The sequence below is a fragment of the Barbus barbus genome (assembly GCF_936440315.1).
Source record: "Barbus barbus genome assembly, chromosome: 16".
NCBI classification, from domain to species: domain Eukaryota; kingdom Metazoa; phylum Chordata; class Actinopteri; order Cypriniformes; family Cyprinidae; genus Barbus; species Barbus barbus.
In genome coordinates this window covers 11,807,897-11,821,574 of record NC_136744.1, presented here as the reverse complement: position 1 = coordinate 11,821,574, position 13,678 = coordinate 11,807,897, and the positions used below count along the sequence as shown (strand labels likewise).

The 13,678-nt window shown below is 38.7% G+C and overlaps 2 protein-coding genes across 2 annotated transcripts; one reads left to right on the top strand and one right to left on the bottom strand.

Annotated features, from left to right (window-relative positions):
• The first annotated feature begins 4,821 nt into the window (after positions 1–4,821).
• Positions 4,822–11,481, top strand: LOC306882859 (dual adapter for phosphotyrosine and 3-phosphotyrosine and 3-phosphoinositide-like). The gene is made up of 9 exons (XM_079437826.1): positions 4,822–5,027; positions 6,780–6,902; positions 8,140–8,273; positions 8,364–8,494; positions 8,580–8,627; positions 8,770–8,832; positions 8,917–9,002; positions 9,994–10,081; positions 10,289–11,481. The coding sequence occupies exons 1-9, from the start codon at positions 4,969–4,971 to the stop codon at positions 10,310–10,312; spliced, it is 756 nt and encodes a 251-aa protein (XP_079293952.1). The 5' UTR covers positions 4,822–4,968; the 3' UTR covers positions 10,313–11,481.
• Positions 11,475–12,773, bottom strand: LOC306882860 (ragulator complex protein LAMTOR3). The gene is made up of 7 exons (XM_079437827.1): positions 12,681–12,773; positions 12,467–12,512; positions 12,350–12,384; positions 12,207–12,265; positions 11,987–12,120; positions 11,824–11,887; positions 11,475–11,731 (listed from the first exon to the last, which is right to left on the bottom strand). The coding sequence occupies exons 2-7, from the start codon at positions 12,479–12,481 to the stop codon at positions 11,658–11,660; spliced, it is 381 nt and encodes a 126-aa protein (XP_079293953.1). The 5' UTR covers positions 12,482–12,512; positions 12,681–12,773; the 3' UTR covers positions 11,475–11,657.
• Positions 12,774–13,678: the final 905 nt, after the last annotated feature.

The window sequence follows — 13,678 nt, the reverse complement described above, 5'->3', positions numbered from 1 at the left end:
ATTTAAACTGACATAGTGTGTCTGCCATATATCCATCCTTCCTCAACACAGGAAGTTCCTAAGGTTTGCTTTCGGGGGCAAAGCGTACCAATATTCTTCAGTTCGGTCTAGCACGCTCACCCTGCACTTTGGCGAAGTGTTTGGATGCTGCTCTGGCTCCCCTGCGACTCCAGGGCATCCGCATCCTAAATTACATCGCCGATTGGTTGATTCTAGCTCAATCAGAGCAGGAAGCAATTCGCCATCAAGATGTCATTCTCGCTCACATGAAAGACTTGGGGCTAAGACTAAACGCAAAGAAAAGTGTGCTTCCTCCAGTACAGAGGACCACTTATCTGGGCGTGGTGTGAGATTCGACCACAATGCAGGCACGTCTGTCTCCTGCTCGTATCGAGTCGATTCTTGCAAGAGTCAAGAGAGTGAGAGAAGGCCAGTCACTCACTGTGAAGCATTTTCAGAAACTGTTGGGTCTGATGGCAGCTGCGTCCAACGTGATAACTTTTGGCCTGCTGTACATGAGACCCTTTCAGTGGTGGCTCAGGACCACAGGGTTTTCCCTGAGGGGCAACCCGTTTCGCATGATCAAGGTCACGCGGCGATGCTTACGTACCTTAGACATGTGGAAGAAACCATGGTTCCTGTCACAAGGCCCCGTGTTGGGAGCTCCGTGTCATCGTGAAACGCTAACAACGAATGCCTCCCTCATGGGCTGGGGAGCGGTCATGAATGGTCGCTCCCCAGTGGTCAGCATTTTCTCCCAGATCTGAGAGGCCATCATGTGCTAGTTCGCACAGACAATACGTTGGTGGTCTCTTATATCAACCACCAGGGGGTCTGCGCTCGCGCCCCCTGTACAGGCTGGCATGCCAGATCCTTCTGTGGGCCCAGTGGAAATTGCTCTCCCTGAGGGCAGTGTACATCCCTGGGTACCTCAATCAGGGAGTAGACATCCTGTTGAGACAGGGGCTGAGGCCCGGGGAATGGATGCTCCACACCGAGGTGATGGAGCAGATTTGAAAGAAGTTCGGTGGAGCCCAAGTGGACTTGTTTGCGTCTCGAAAGACCTCACAATGTCCCCTCTGGTTCTCTCTGACTCATACAGCTCCACTGGTGCTGGATGCCATGGTACAGATGTGGCCAAGGCTTCGTCTGTACGCCTTCCTCCTGATTGCTCTACTCCCAGGAGTTCTGGAGAGAGTTTGCCAGGACGGGGTTCGTCTCTTGTTAGTAGCCCATACTGGCCGGGCCGCCCATGGTTTGCGGACCTGGTAGCCCTTCTAGAAGACTCTCCATGGGAGATTCCCGTCTGGCAGGATGTCCTCTCACAGGCAGGGGCACCATTTTTCACCCCCACCCAGAGTTGTGGAAGCTGTGGGTGTGGCCCCTGAGGGGGCTCAACCCATAGCATCCGGTCTCTCAACCGAGGTTGTTGAGACCATCCTCCAGTCCAGAGCTCCCTCTATGAGAAAATCGTACGCTGCTAAATGGCAACTGTTCACGTCCTGGTGTCACAGCCGTCAGCTGGACCCAGTAGTTCGCCCTCTCGGGTCAGTGTTGAAATTTCTGCAAGACAGATTTGCCTCAGGGTTATCCTCCTCCACGTTGAATGTCTACATGGCCGCTATTGCTGCTCACCATGCCCCTGTGGGCGAGCAGTCTCTAGGGAGGAACCCGTTAGTAACACGATTTCTCTGGGGTACCAGGAGGCTGAGGCCTCCGGTACGCCCAAGATTGCCTACTTGGGATTTGGCTGTGGTTCTAGAGGCCCTTTCTAAAGCTCCGTTTGAACCCCTGGAAGAGGTTCCTTTGAGATCTCTTACAGTCAAGACTGTATTTCTTTTAGCCATCTCTTCCTTGAAGAGAGTCGGTGATCTGTAGGCCCTGTCAGTGGCCCCATCATGTCTCGAGTTTGCGCCTGGTATGGCGAGAGCATTTCTGTACCCCAGGCCAGGGTATGTCCCGCAGGTGCCCTCAGTTGTTCCATGGCCAGTTGTTCTTCAGGCATTCTGTCCACCTCCCTTTCGGGATTCTGACCAGGAAAAAGCTGCCCTGTGGAGAAAGTCGGACCAACTCTTTGTGTGCTACGGTCCTTATAAGAAGGGTCTTCCTGCTAACAAGCAGACCCTCAGCAGTTGGATAGTGGCTGCTATTACCACTGCATACAAGTCTTCAGATCTCCCCTCACCTCTGGGGGTCAGGACTCATTCTACTAGAGGTATGGAGGCCTCCAAGACCTTTTCCTCTGGTGTATCTATGCACAATATTTGTAACGCTGCGGGATGGTCCACCCCTCTGACCTTTGTCAGGTTTTACAGCCTCAACCTTAATGCCACTCCTGGCTCCTCAGTCCTCTCAGACTAACTGTGCCATTCCACACTAGGCAGGGATTTGTCAGTATGGTGGCATGGGCTTTGTGGTTACATTGTATGTAACCATGGTTCCCCAAGGGAACGAGACTCTGCGTTGTATGCCATACTTCATGCATCCCTGTGAGCGCTTCCTTCACATGAAGCTGCCACTGTCTCCACCACATGTGCTTTTATACTTCCTGGTCGCTATGTCATAGAGCCCTGCACGGGCCTCAAATTTAGGCCCTAGCCCGGCCCTGGCCCGAGACGCTCAGGCCCTAGCCCGGCCCACCTCCGACAGCTCATCAGAATTACCGGCCAAGTCCTACCGAGCCCGTCTTTTTTTCCCTCTTCTCCTAAAACAGTTTATACTACTGTTTCGGCTATTAAAATAGTTCAGTTTTGTATGTAATGGCAAAATTATTATATTTCGTTTTGTTTTTTTATTAAGTTAATTTAGAAAAACGTTTGGAGCATTTTTGTTCGTTAAATAGACTATAAGTTTTTGTTTTTTTAAAATAACGACCAAGAGGCCAGCTGCATGACCTGATCATAGCCTATGTTTGATCAATTAAGCCTTCTCATATCATCACGACTTGCCTAAAATAAAATCTATAGATAAAACAGTTCAAGCATATAACAATGTTTAAACGTTAAACCTGCGCTATAATAATAATGTGCGCTAGCCTATATAGTTTGTGCGGAGAGTGGAAGCTAAAGCGCGCTCTGCAGGACATGGAGACACCAGGTTTGGATTTTTTTTCAGTGGAAACAAATTAAAATAGACTACGCAGTCATTTTTTTTTTTTTTTTTTGATAAAGGTAAGAGTAATAGCCTACATCATTCGGACCTGTAAAGGGTCTACTTGTATTTGTGTGCACTCACAATACGAACAAAAGGTAGTTCTTTTATAAAACAAAGAAAACAAACATGATGTGCTTTCTGCGGTCTTTAACAGGAGCGCTTCACAAAAATGAACCGAAGCTGAGCGAATACATGCCTCACAGACATGATAAATGTATCTATAGAAAGCTTTAAATTATCACTTAACGAAATAAAAAAAATTGAAAACAAAAACTCTTTTATTATAATTTCAATCATAATCAATAAAGACGCATTTCTCTCTAAAGGCGCGTCTAATGAGGAGACGGCGAGTCAGGATCAGTAACTTCATCCTTGAGACACAGACTCAGAAAACATTAGTTTATTAGTAAATTCAAATATCTCCTTACTATTTCCCACAGATACATTCATGGTTATGTTTGCTGGGGTTTTGCAGCAAGCTTTAGCCTATTGCATGCATTTGAATGCAGAACTATTCAGCTGTGCTGAAGTCACTTGCGCACCTGCTGCTGCTGCTGCGGGACACTAAACACCATCGAGCTGCTCTCAGTCGCGGCACGGTCTCCTGTTGTTTCCACCAGCGCGGCAATTTGTTTTATCACTAATCGATAGACGTCTACAATATAAAAATAAGGAGAAACCCAAAACAGGCCCGATGCCCGGCCCGCCTCTGAACTATGACGTGGAAATTGGCCCGGGCCGAAATGCAGGGCTCTACTATGTCATCTCCGCCGGTGACGTCAGCCGGGATTCCCTTGGACGGATTACACACGTGTTTCAGAGCATGGCAGCACAGGGGCATTCCCAAAGCATTCTGATGCAGGGTCTCGTTCCCTCACGAGCTGAAGAGTTGAATCAGGTGTGTTAGATAAGGGAGACAAACAAAAGGTGCAGGGCAGGGGGTTCTCCGAGACAGGTAGCATTTACTCATTCAGGACACATTATTAATTCTGTTTTTGGCATTGTCAACATTTTTATATACGTTCTACTAATATGCATTTTCTTTTTTAAATATTTATTTGATGAATTTTGAATACATATTGTGTAAAGTACGCTAAGTGTGCATTTAATCATTAGTTAGCTTAGGTAGGTGCAGGTGCACACACATTCCTACTATCAATCTGAATTATTTTATAAGGATTGCACTCTGTGACGAATTGTTCGTTATGTTCCTCATTAGCAAATGACTTTGGATAAAAGCATCTGCTAAATGAATAAATGTAAATATAACAGCTGTGACGAGAAAAACTGGTTCACCGTATCAGCGCGCAGCGTCCAAAAGCTGATTGATTTGTTGCATATGTCAGATAGTTTGCCCTCTAGCGGAAGAATACCTATTAATTATTATGCTTCATGAAATCACGGTCTAATTATATGATTTGTTCTAGACTATTGTGTCCTTATATTCTAACCGTCGTGCCTAACACCTTCAACCATAATGACTATATTCACAACACGTACGTTATTGCCTAATTATTTTAACGAGTTTTGTGACGAGTTAAATTTGTTTGGACATGCTGGAACTGGTTTAACTGTGGCCAGTCTTTTATGACTAGAACTAGTGCAACTCAGCATATGGTTCCCTAAATGAATACGCCATTCATCTGTCTTCTGTGGGCGGATCTATCTGACTTCCCTGTGCTGTCGCTTTCGATTGTAGCGTAATTAGCAGCTGTACGAGCGCAACGGTGTTACTTCGACCTGACAGACTGACTGAGGGACTGACAGCGATCCAGCGACGCACTGGAACCTGCTCCAGACACTGCAGACCACACCATGAGTGTCAGCTCAACACGGAGCAGCGGGGAAGACATCGACGAGCTGGAGGCAGTCAGGTCAGGTGAACCAACCCTCTGTTTAATTTTTGACTTACTTGGACCTTTCTAAACGCATATTCACAACTCATGAAATAATAATAGGCTATCCTATACCAGAGAGAAAGCACATAAACTCACTTAAGCGCAATAACCATACACTTTTTTATTATTATTTTAAACTCCCCTAAATTAATTTGTGGATTAATCTCCGATCCTCTTTTATGTTTCTTGACCTACATTTCTGTGAAAATAGTTTATCACATTGTTTTCACAGTGTTATACGCAAATGTTAAAATGAAAACAAATAGGTTAAGAAACAACAACAACAACAAGTTTATGAAAAGCAAAATCTTTTCTGGTTAGTACCGTTGTTTATTTGAATTGTAGCTACACCTGTTTGTTGTTGAATAGCGTCGTCAGCGAAAGAATGAGGAAATAGCCTACTTCTATCAATTTACTCATCTATTGTGGATGAAAGGGTTGGAGCAAACTGATTGCTCATTCACTGTTAAACTTGTTAAAATTAAACTTTGTGTGTGTTAAAAGCAACATAGCAAAACAAACATAAAGCATTATTTTTCAGTGTAGCCTACATTATAATTTTATATTAATTAAACAAAGGCTTTTTACAAAATCCCACAAATCCCAACATGCCAGGGTTATATTTCACCCCAAAAGAAGCCTGTTTTAGGACCAATAATTTCATTCATTCATTCGTTTGCTTGTTTGCATTGTGACATTATTTTCATAACCCGTAAGCAAATTCACCTCAATAATGCGCGTGGATGTTTTACATTCGACTCTCAAAGGATTGTTCAAACAGTCATGAGAATCATTAGGTTTTACAACAAATATCGGTAACCCTTTACAATAAGTTGTCAATTGTTAACATTAGTAAATGTATTAACCAACATGAACGAACAATGATCAACACATTTATTACAGTATTTATTAATCTTTGTTAATGTTAGTTAATAAAAACACAGTCGTTCATAGTTCATTAGTTCATGTTAATTCAAAGTGCATTAACTAATGTTAACAAACACAACTTGAGATTTTAATAATGCATTAGTAAATGCTGAAATTAACACTAAGATTAATAAATCTACTGTAGAAGTATTGTTCAGTCTTAGTTCACATTAACTAATGTAGTTAACTAATGTTAACTAATGAACCTTATTGTAAAGTGGTACCCAAATATTAGAACGTGCATGTAGACCTATATAGTTGACAATTTTAATAGCTTAATTTATTTAATTTATTTTGCATTACAATAAAATTTACCCCACAACATTATGCTAAGGACATTACTTGATATGTAGGCATAATAATGGACAAACACACAATATCAATATACCAGCATACTGGAAGAACAGCAAATATGTCACTACATTATGTAATTAAACAGAACAATACAGCCTGCAGGTTCTTGTATCTAGATCGCTGTTCTGTAATATCAGTCTATTAAACAGAAAAGCATGGTATTGTGTACAACTTTCTTGAAATACATGACAATCCTAAATGGATTTCCATTTAAGTAAAATATGCAAATGACGTGTCAGCTTTTTTTTATTGCTGCAGTGATGGGTTATCGTTGTTTTAAGAGTAATCACTCCTGTGCATCAATATATGATATGCATATCCATTCTGTTTAACCCAGATTCCCATTTCCAAAAAAGCTGTCTGGTAACTGTGGATGTTGCCAGTCAATGGATATCAATATACAACTTGGCTTGGTGTTCAACTGCCCCATTCTGTTTCTCTCTGTAGCTGGTATCATTATGATTTGTCCCGGCATGCAGCTGAAGCTCTTCTCCTTTCGAATGGGGTGGATGGGAATTTTTTACTCAGAAACAGCAACAAAGGACCTGACTGCTTTGCTTTGTCTGTCCGGTAAGAAATGTCCACTTCGTACAAAAGTTTATAAGTAATTTGTGGTCCACCCAGCTGAATCACTTTGATATTAAAGTGCAGTATGCTCAGACACAAACAGTCTTGAATATTTTCCTTGTGTGCACAGCAAATGTGTGCTTAGGACAATAGACATGGTAATAAGTTAATTTAAAGACATGTAATAAGTAAAGACATGGTAGACTTCCTTACTATTTTAAAACTTCTCATAGTACTTTGCAGGTAGGCCTGTCTCTTTTTTTTTTTGTTGTTACAGTTTTCTATTTAAAAATATTTTATAATGTAATTCATTCATGTGATAGCGAAGCTGAATTTTCAGCATCATTACTCCAGTCTTCAGTGTCACATGATCCTTCAGAAATCATTTTAATACACTGATTTGTAGCTCAATAAACATTTCGTATTGTTATCAGTGTTGAGACTAGTTGCCCTGCTTTATATTTTTGTAAATACGTGTTTTTCAGGATTCTTTGGTGAATAGAAAGTTTAAAAGAACAGCATCTATTTAAAATAGAAAAGTTTTGAACATTATAAATACCTTTACTGTCACTTTTGATCAATTTATTGCATCCTTGCTGAATAAAAATATTAATTTCTTTAAAAAAATCTTAATGACCCCAAACATTTGAATGGTAGTGTATATATACAGTATACCTGTATACATATTTAATACCCGAAGTGAACTTATCTGACCTTTAAGTTATTTGCAGCAACAGTCATTCTAAAATGAGTTTTCCTCTGACCTTTTATTAAGCAAGCAAGTTAAAAAGTTAAACGATGAACCAATATGGGTTTTGTTAGTCCTCTTATTTTTCCATTTCTCTTATTTTCTGTGGTTATTTAGATTACTTAAGGTTTTTCAGTTCCCCTTTTCAATGTATCAGCTGTAAACCTCACTTTGGCTTGTGTCTTTAAAGTAAAGCTACTTATTCTGACTCCTACTGAAATATATAAATAAGAATCTGATTCACACAAGCCATAAGGCAGTAACCTGCCTGGTTACTGTGACTCTGACTGATGCTTAAATGCCTGGTTATTTGGCGCCTTGTTTATAGTGTGTGACCTTGTAGAAATAATTAACTGCCTATTTCAATACAAACTAGGTGTGGTATCGATTTTATACACCGGTTCTATAAACAAGTTAACAATGAACAATAATGAGTTCAGACAGCAAAACAACCCTTCCTCCCTGCCTTTTTCCATCTCCAAACTTCTTCAGAGCAAAGGATTCAGTGAAACACTTTCATGTCCGGCGGCAGTTTGGCAAATATTCCTTTGGCTTCAATGAATTTCCTTCACTTCAGGATTTTTGCAGTCACCTTGCCAATCAGCCCCTGCTAGGCAGTGAGACAGGTGAGCTATGCACTTTTCATTTAGTTCACAAACTGCTTTTCAGCACTTCTCTGGCACAATGACCCTGTTTCCTGTTTCACTATAACCAAGGAAACCTGATAGTGCTGCGGTTCCCATACCCACGGCAGGTGGAAGAACCATCCATTTATGAGACGGTGTGTGTGCACACGGCCATGCAGACAGGCCGGCATGAAAACGACCTAGTGCCTAATACTCCTGCAGTAAGTCAAAATGACAATATAAAGACCTACATGCATACACACATATTTTAAAGAGTAAAGTTGAAAGTCTTTATGTTGTCAACAGCTTGGCACTAAAGAGGGTTATCTGGTTAAACAAGGAGCGATCATCAAGGTATGGTTACACAGGTTACTATATCGATATTGACTAATTAAAAAAATTTCAGTTTCAAGCTAATAAGGTAAACTGGTTCTAGAGCAAACCTAGACCTAGTTTTGTTGGCTGATGGTTTCATCTTTATTTATTTTCTGGGCAGAACTGGAAGCAGAGATGGTTCACACTGAATAGATATGAACTTAAATATTTTAAAGAGAAAATGGTAGGTCTGTGTATTTTGTAATTTTACATTTATAATTAGATAATTAAAGTTGATTCTTTATCTCACACAAAGTTGTCTCCTTAGTTTGTAGAGCCAGTACGAACCCTGGATCTGACGGAGTGCTCTGCTGTGCAGTTTGATTACAGTCAGGAGAGGGTTAATTGCTTCTGGTGAGAGATTTATAATATGGTCGTAATTCGTGAAACCTAAATTTATTTTTCTTTTTGGCACAATTCACAATTTGAGATGATCAACTTCCTAAAATTGAGACTGTAATTACAGTTACAATACTTTATCCTGTTGGCTGCAGGGATATTTTAGTATCATTGATATACAGTTGTACTTTTTGTTTATATTTTTATATTTGATTAAATTTGTTCGTATATTTTCAGTTTTAGTAATTTTGTTGTTTTTGTAATTCATTTTATTAGTTCTTTAATATATCTATTTTTTAATCATGTTTTTTTTAAGTTATTTTAGTACTTTAAATGAAAATGAAATAAAAAAGTTTACATTTATAATTTGTATTTCAAGTAATGAACATTTTTTATGGTTTTATTTGTAGTTAACGATCATAACCCTGGTTTACTGCTGTACTTCAAATTCAGAAATGTATGCCATTTCTGAATGGCACTTTTTTATATGACAAGGGTGGCTACAGTTAAAAATGTAACTCACAATAGAGATGCTTAAAATGTTTCATTTAATTACAAAAGCAAAGTTAAAAAAGTAAGACCCTTTTCTGTTGTACTAGACTAGATGTCCTGTTGTTTTTACATCTGAAACTTCTGCAATTGGCCAACCATAAAATTACTGGCTATTTTTGGCAACTGAGAACGAGCTGGTATATCTGCAGCATTCAAGTGTCTGACAGCTTACAGTTCCTGTGAGCTAAAGCATGAATTAAAATTCACATTGTCTGTGTACATAGGATGTAATTACAATTTTATATCAAAATCCTAATATTATGTTGTTAATATCTATTATGTGTCTGATATTTTCCTACTTGTAAGTGATTCTCAGTAATGAGGAAGTGTAGTCAGAAACTCCTATACATGGACTTCCTCCTACCCACACATTTTCCAATGCATGCTCAATTTCAGCATTTTACTTCACAATACAACTTAAGATTTATTTATTTTTTTGTTGTCTTTTCTATAGTCTGGTGTTCCCCGAGAGGACGTTTTATTTGTGTGCAAAATCTGGTGCCGAGGCAGATGAATGGATTAAAATACTACGATGGAAACTGGTAAGAGGAACCAATGTTAACCATGAAAGGACAGTCATTATGAATAATCAATGTACAGAATAGTTAACAAGTCAAATATAATGTATCATTTCTTAGTTCCAGTGGAAATAAATTAATCTGACCCCACTTTACCAGTCTAATCATACAACAAATATATTTGTCTCTCTGTTGTCCTTATCTCTAATGATGACTACCCTGCATTTCCAGTCACAGATAAAGAAAGGACGATGATGTTCAACATGAAGAGGAGTAGTAGCGGAGCAAATGCGAGCTGTGTGCAGTTATATATTATATATACAGAGGATTCATTAACTGCATCTGATGCTCTGTGATCTTGGCATCATGGTTGTACAACTAATCGCACCTAAAATATCTTTTGGGCAATGAATAACACAAGTTTTTACATCTAAGAGAAGCACAGTCCCAAGGCACCATGTTATTGTGCTTTATAAAGGTATCTGGAGGCGGTGCACTACCAGTGCTGAGATTATAATTGACAAGTTTGTTTTTTCCCATATTGTGTTAAGCTTTCAGTTCTTCTCATTCTCCAACCCAAGTTAAACAGTGTGTCTGCTTTTAAACATATGTACGTTCCCTCTTATGTACGCTTTCAGTTTTGTTTGTTGAATCCTTTGGAAACTTTTCCCAGAATAGAGAGCTGCTGTAATTACATATTTTTGTAGGCTAACCTGGAAGCTAGAATCCCCCTGGTTCCCTCGACAAAAACCCAACAGGAATTTTCCATTAGCTTTTGGATTTGTTGTTATTATTTAGTCATTAATAAACACAATGTATGGATTTTAAAGATGAAATATAATCACTGGAAATAAAAAGCCAAATGTATGCTATAAACAAACATCACCACTACTAAGCTTCTGACAACCCTTTCGGTCTTTATTTAAAAAATATTTTAGAATATCTAACAGGAGTGGAATTATATACTACATGACGAGGCTGTGAATACAGACCAGTGATTAGACGAGTTTACCTGTTTGGCTTAATGACATTTAATATCCCCCTACAACCTTTGTAGACCAAAACGTGAAAATATAAAAAAAAATAAAACCAACCACAAACCTTATTTCAAGCGCTTAACCAAAAACCCACTCAGAAAACCCACTGACTTCAGGATGATGGAACTGAAAGTGCTAAAATGCTAACTTGTAACTGGGTTTTAGGCTACAAAAATACTTAATTCCTGCAGCACTCTGTAGATCAGCATTTATAATAAAGTGATAAATTCCAAGTATAAAAAGCAATTATACTTCTAATGTGATGTGTTAACTAAAAATGAACACTTGTGTTGTTTAGAAACATGTACATAGTACCCGTTTTCAATCCAAGATGCCCCTTTTGTAAAAATGTATTAAAAAAGTCAATAAATTAATTTTTTGTAAACCAAAGCTTTAGACAAATTTATTAATTAGGAGACAAACAGGAGGAGGTTACATTCATAAAAGACATACAGCATCAAGACCATCCAACATTATGTATGTACATATGTGTTTGTATGAACTAGAACATCAGACTCTCTTATCTTCATCCAAATGTCTGAAGGAGCTCAGATGAATAACTGCTAAGCTACTTCCACCACCTGCCGCAGTTCTTCAATCAAAGGAACTAGTTCCTTCTCAAGACTGAAGATCAATCCTAAATATGAAAAAATATTGATCCCTCAATTGTTATAACGAACATACAATTAAAGCATCTCAGTGGTTTTTGTACTACCTGTGGAGACTCACCTGTGTTGGCATTACTACTTGCGATGAAACTTATGACTAAGGGTAATCGATTAAATTGTACAATCTGTCAAGGAAATACATAACAGGACATATTAATACCAGAAATCGAGAAACCTTAACAAGCAGTAAGTCAAATATACTTTGATTAGAGTAAAGAAATTACCTGGTATGTGTTATAGTAACAAATGATGCTCTTATTTTTGGACAAGCCCAGCTTGCTGCCCTGGTCAGTTGCCAGAGCAAAGGTAGAGAGGAACGCCGGCCGCAGTGCATATTCTGGAGCATTGTCATTGGCAACTAAAAGGGAAAAGAAGCAAAATCTCAGATAATGCTTCTTCAATAGATATATAAACAGACCTGGAAGTCAGAGGTGATGCGGTTACCTTTGATTACAGGGACTCCGTCTCTATCTGTCACCACTATTGCATGAAGTCCTTCAACACTGACGATGGAAAAATATGATTAATTATTACTCCGAATGCAAAATGAAGCAAACTTGTGTAAAATACAAGACAAACCTTTTTACCTTGGCAGTTGTTTATACAAATAACTCCTCAGATTCTGTAATAATAATTAAATCAAACGCATTGCAACATTTCCAAGAAAAAAAACACTAAAGCAAATACATTACAACTATACTCACATCTGCCATATTCATTAGATTGACTATGTAGGTCGCCTGCTAAACCCTGCAGTAAAAACAGTAAACAATGACGAGAAAATGACACGAAATACTAACATTAGCATCTCATTGTCGCGTTTGACAGCAACGTCTTGCTTTACTACTAACATTAATAAACTAATACATTGTTATAAATTGAGGAAACGTTTGTTAAAATCATAATACGCAAAATTACCTTCAATTTAACCCAGTTTTATAAGAAGTTCCTCACTTGTTTATGTTCGCTCATAACATGACAGATAACTAGCCTTTTCCGGGTAACTTACGTAATATCCGTTCAAACGTCACGTCCAAGAAGAGTGCGTGCAAACAAGGCCATCTAGTGGATAATGTGGAAGTTGCTGTTTATGTCAAATGAGGTATTTGGGGTTTTGTTTATTTGGCCATTTAAGCTTTGAATTTTATTTCAAAATGAATAACATTAGATTCTCTGGAAAAAAAAAAAGTCTTTAAAAAATCTTGGGGAGTAACTAGTTACATGTAACGGAATTACGTAATTTAATTACAAAATAAAAGTAATTGTAATCAGTTACAGTTACTGAGAAGTTTTTTTAAATTAAATTACTTATGAAAATGTTAAGGATTACAAAGGGGTTACATCTGATTTTTTTCACACACACTCCCACATAAAGATTTAATTGATTTCTTTCATAAATTGCAGTGACTGCTCTAAAATATGAAACAGCAATGTTTCAGGAGTTTATAACATGCTTATTCGATAACTCTTTTATTTCCTATATGGGTTTCTGTATAGCTATAGCTGCTTCATTTTTTAAAGATTAACAGTTTTTTTTCCAAGGCATTGTTAGATTCCAGTGTTTCCTGTCACAGCTCTGCAAAGATTTGATTCAGAAAACAATATCATAGCTAATAAAATATTTCTTGTTATGATTTTAAATATGTTTTTAACCTCAGAATGATCTCAAAGTAAGTCTGATTTTGTGATGGCTGTGCTTCAAAGGGGACATTGATCTTCCACAAGTTGGTATGATTCTTTAGGGTCAGATTTGGATCACTGTGTTTTCTGAAGTTCACAGTCAACGCAGCCATCTATCAGGAAATTTTAGAGCACTTCATGCTTCCATAAAGCTTGTCAGCAGAAGGAGATGCTGATTTCATTTTCCAGCAGGACTTGGCACCTGCCCACACTGCCAAAGGTACCAAAAGCTGGTT

Excerpts from the sequence above, each read along its gene's own strand:
- LOC306882860 (XM_079437827.1), bottom strand. Across the intron at positions 12,121-12,206 it reads CGGAGTCCCTGTAATCAAAG|TTGCCAATGACAATGCTCCA; the intron begins GTAACCGCATCA and ends TTTCCCTTTTAG. Across the intron at positions 11,888-11,986 it reads GTTACTATAACACATACCAG|ATTGTACAATTTAATCGATT; the intron begins GTAATTTCTTTA and ends TTTCCTTGACAG.
- LOC306882859 (XM_079437826.1), top strand. The coding sequence starts at position 4,969 with ATGAGTGTCAGCTCAACACGGAGCAGCGGGGAAGACATCGACGAGCTG. Across the intron at positions 5,028-6,779 it reads GACGAGCTGGAGGCAGTCAG|CTGGTATCATTATGATTTGT; the intron begins GTCAGGTGAACC and ends TTCTCTCTGTAG. Across the intron at positions 10,082-10,288 it reads AAATACTACGATGGAAACTG|TCACAGATAAAGAAAGGACG; the intron begins GTAAGAGGAACC and ends CTGCATTTCCAG.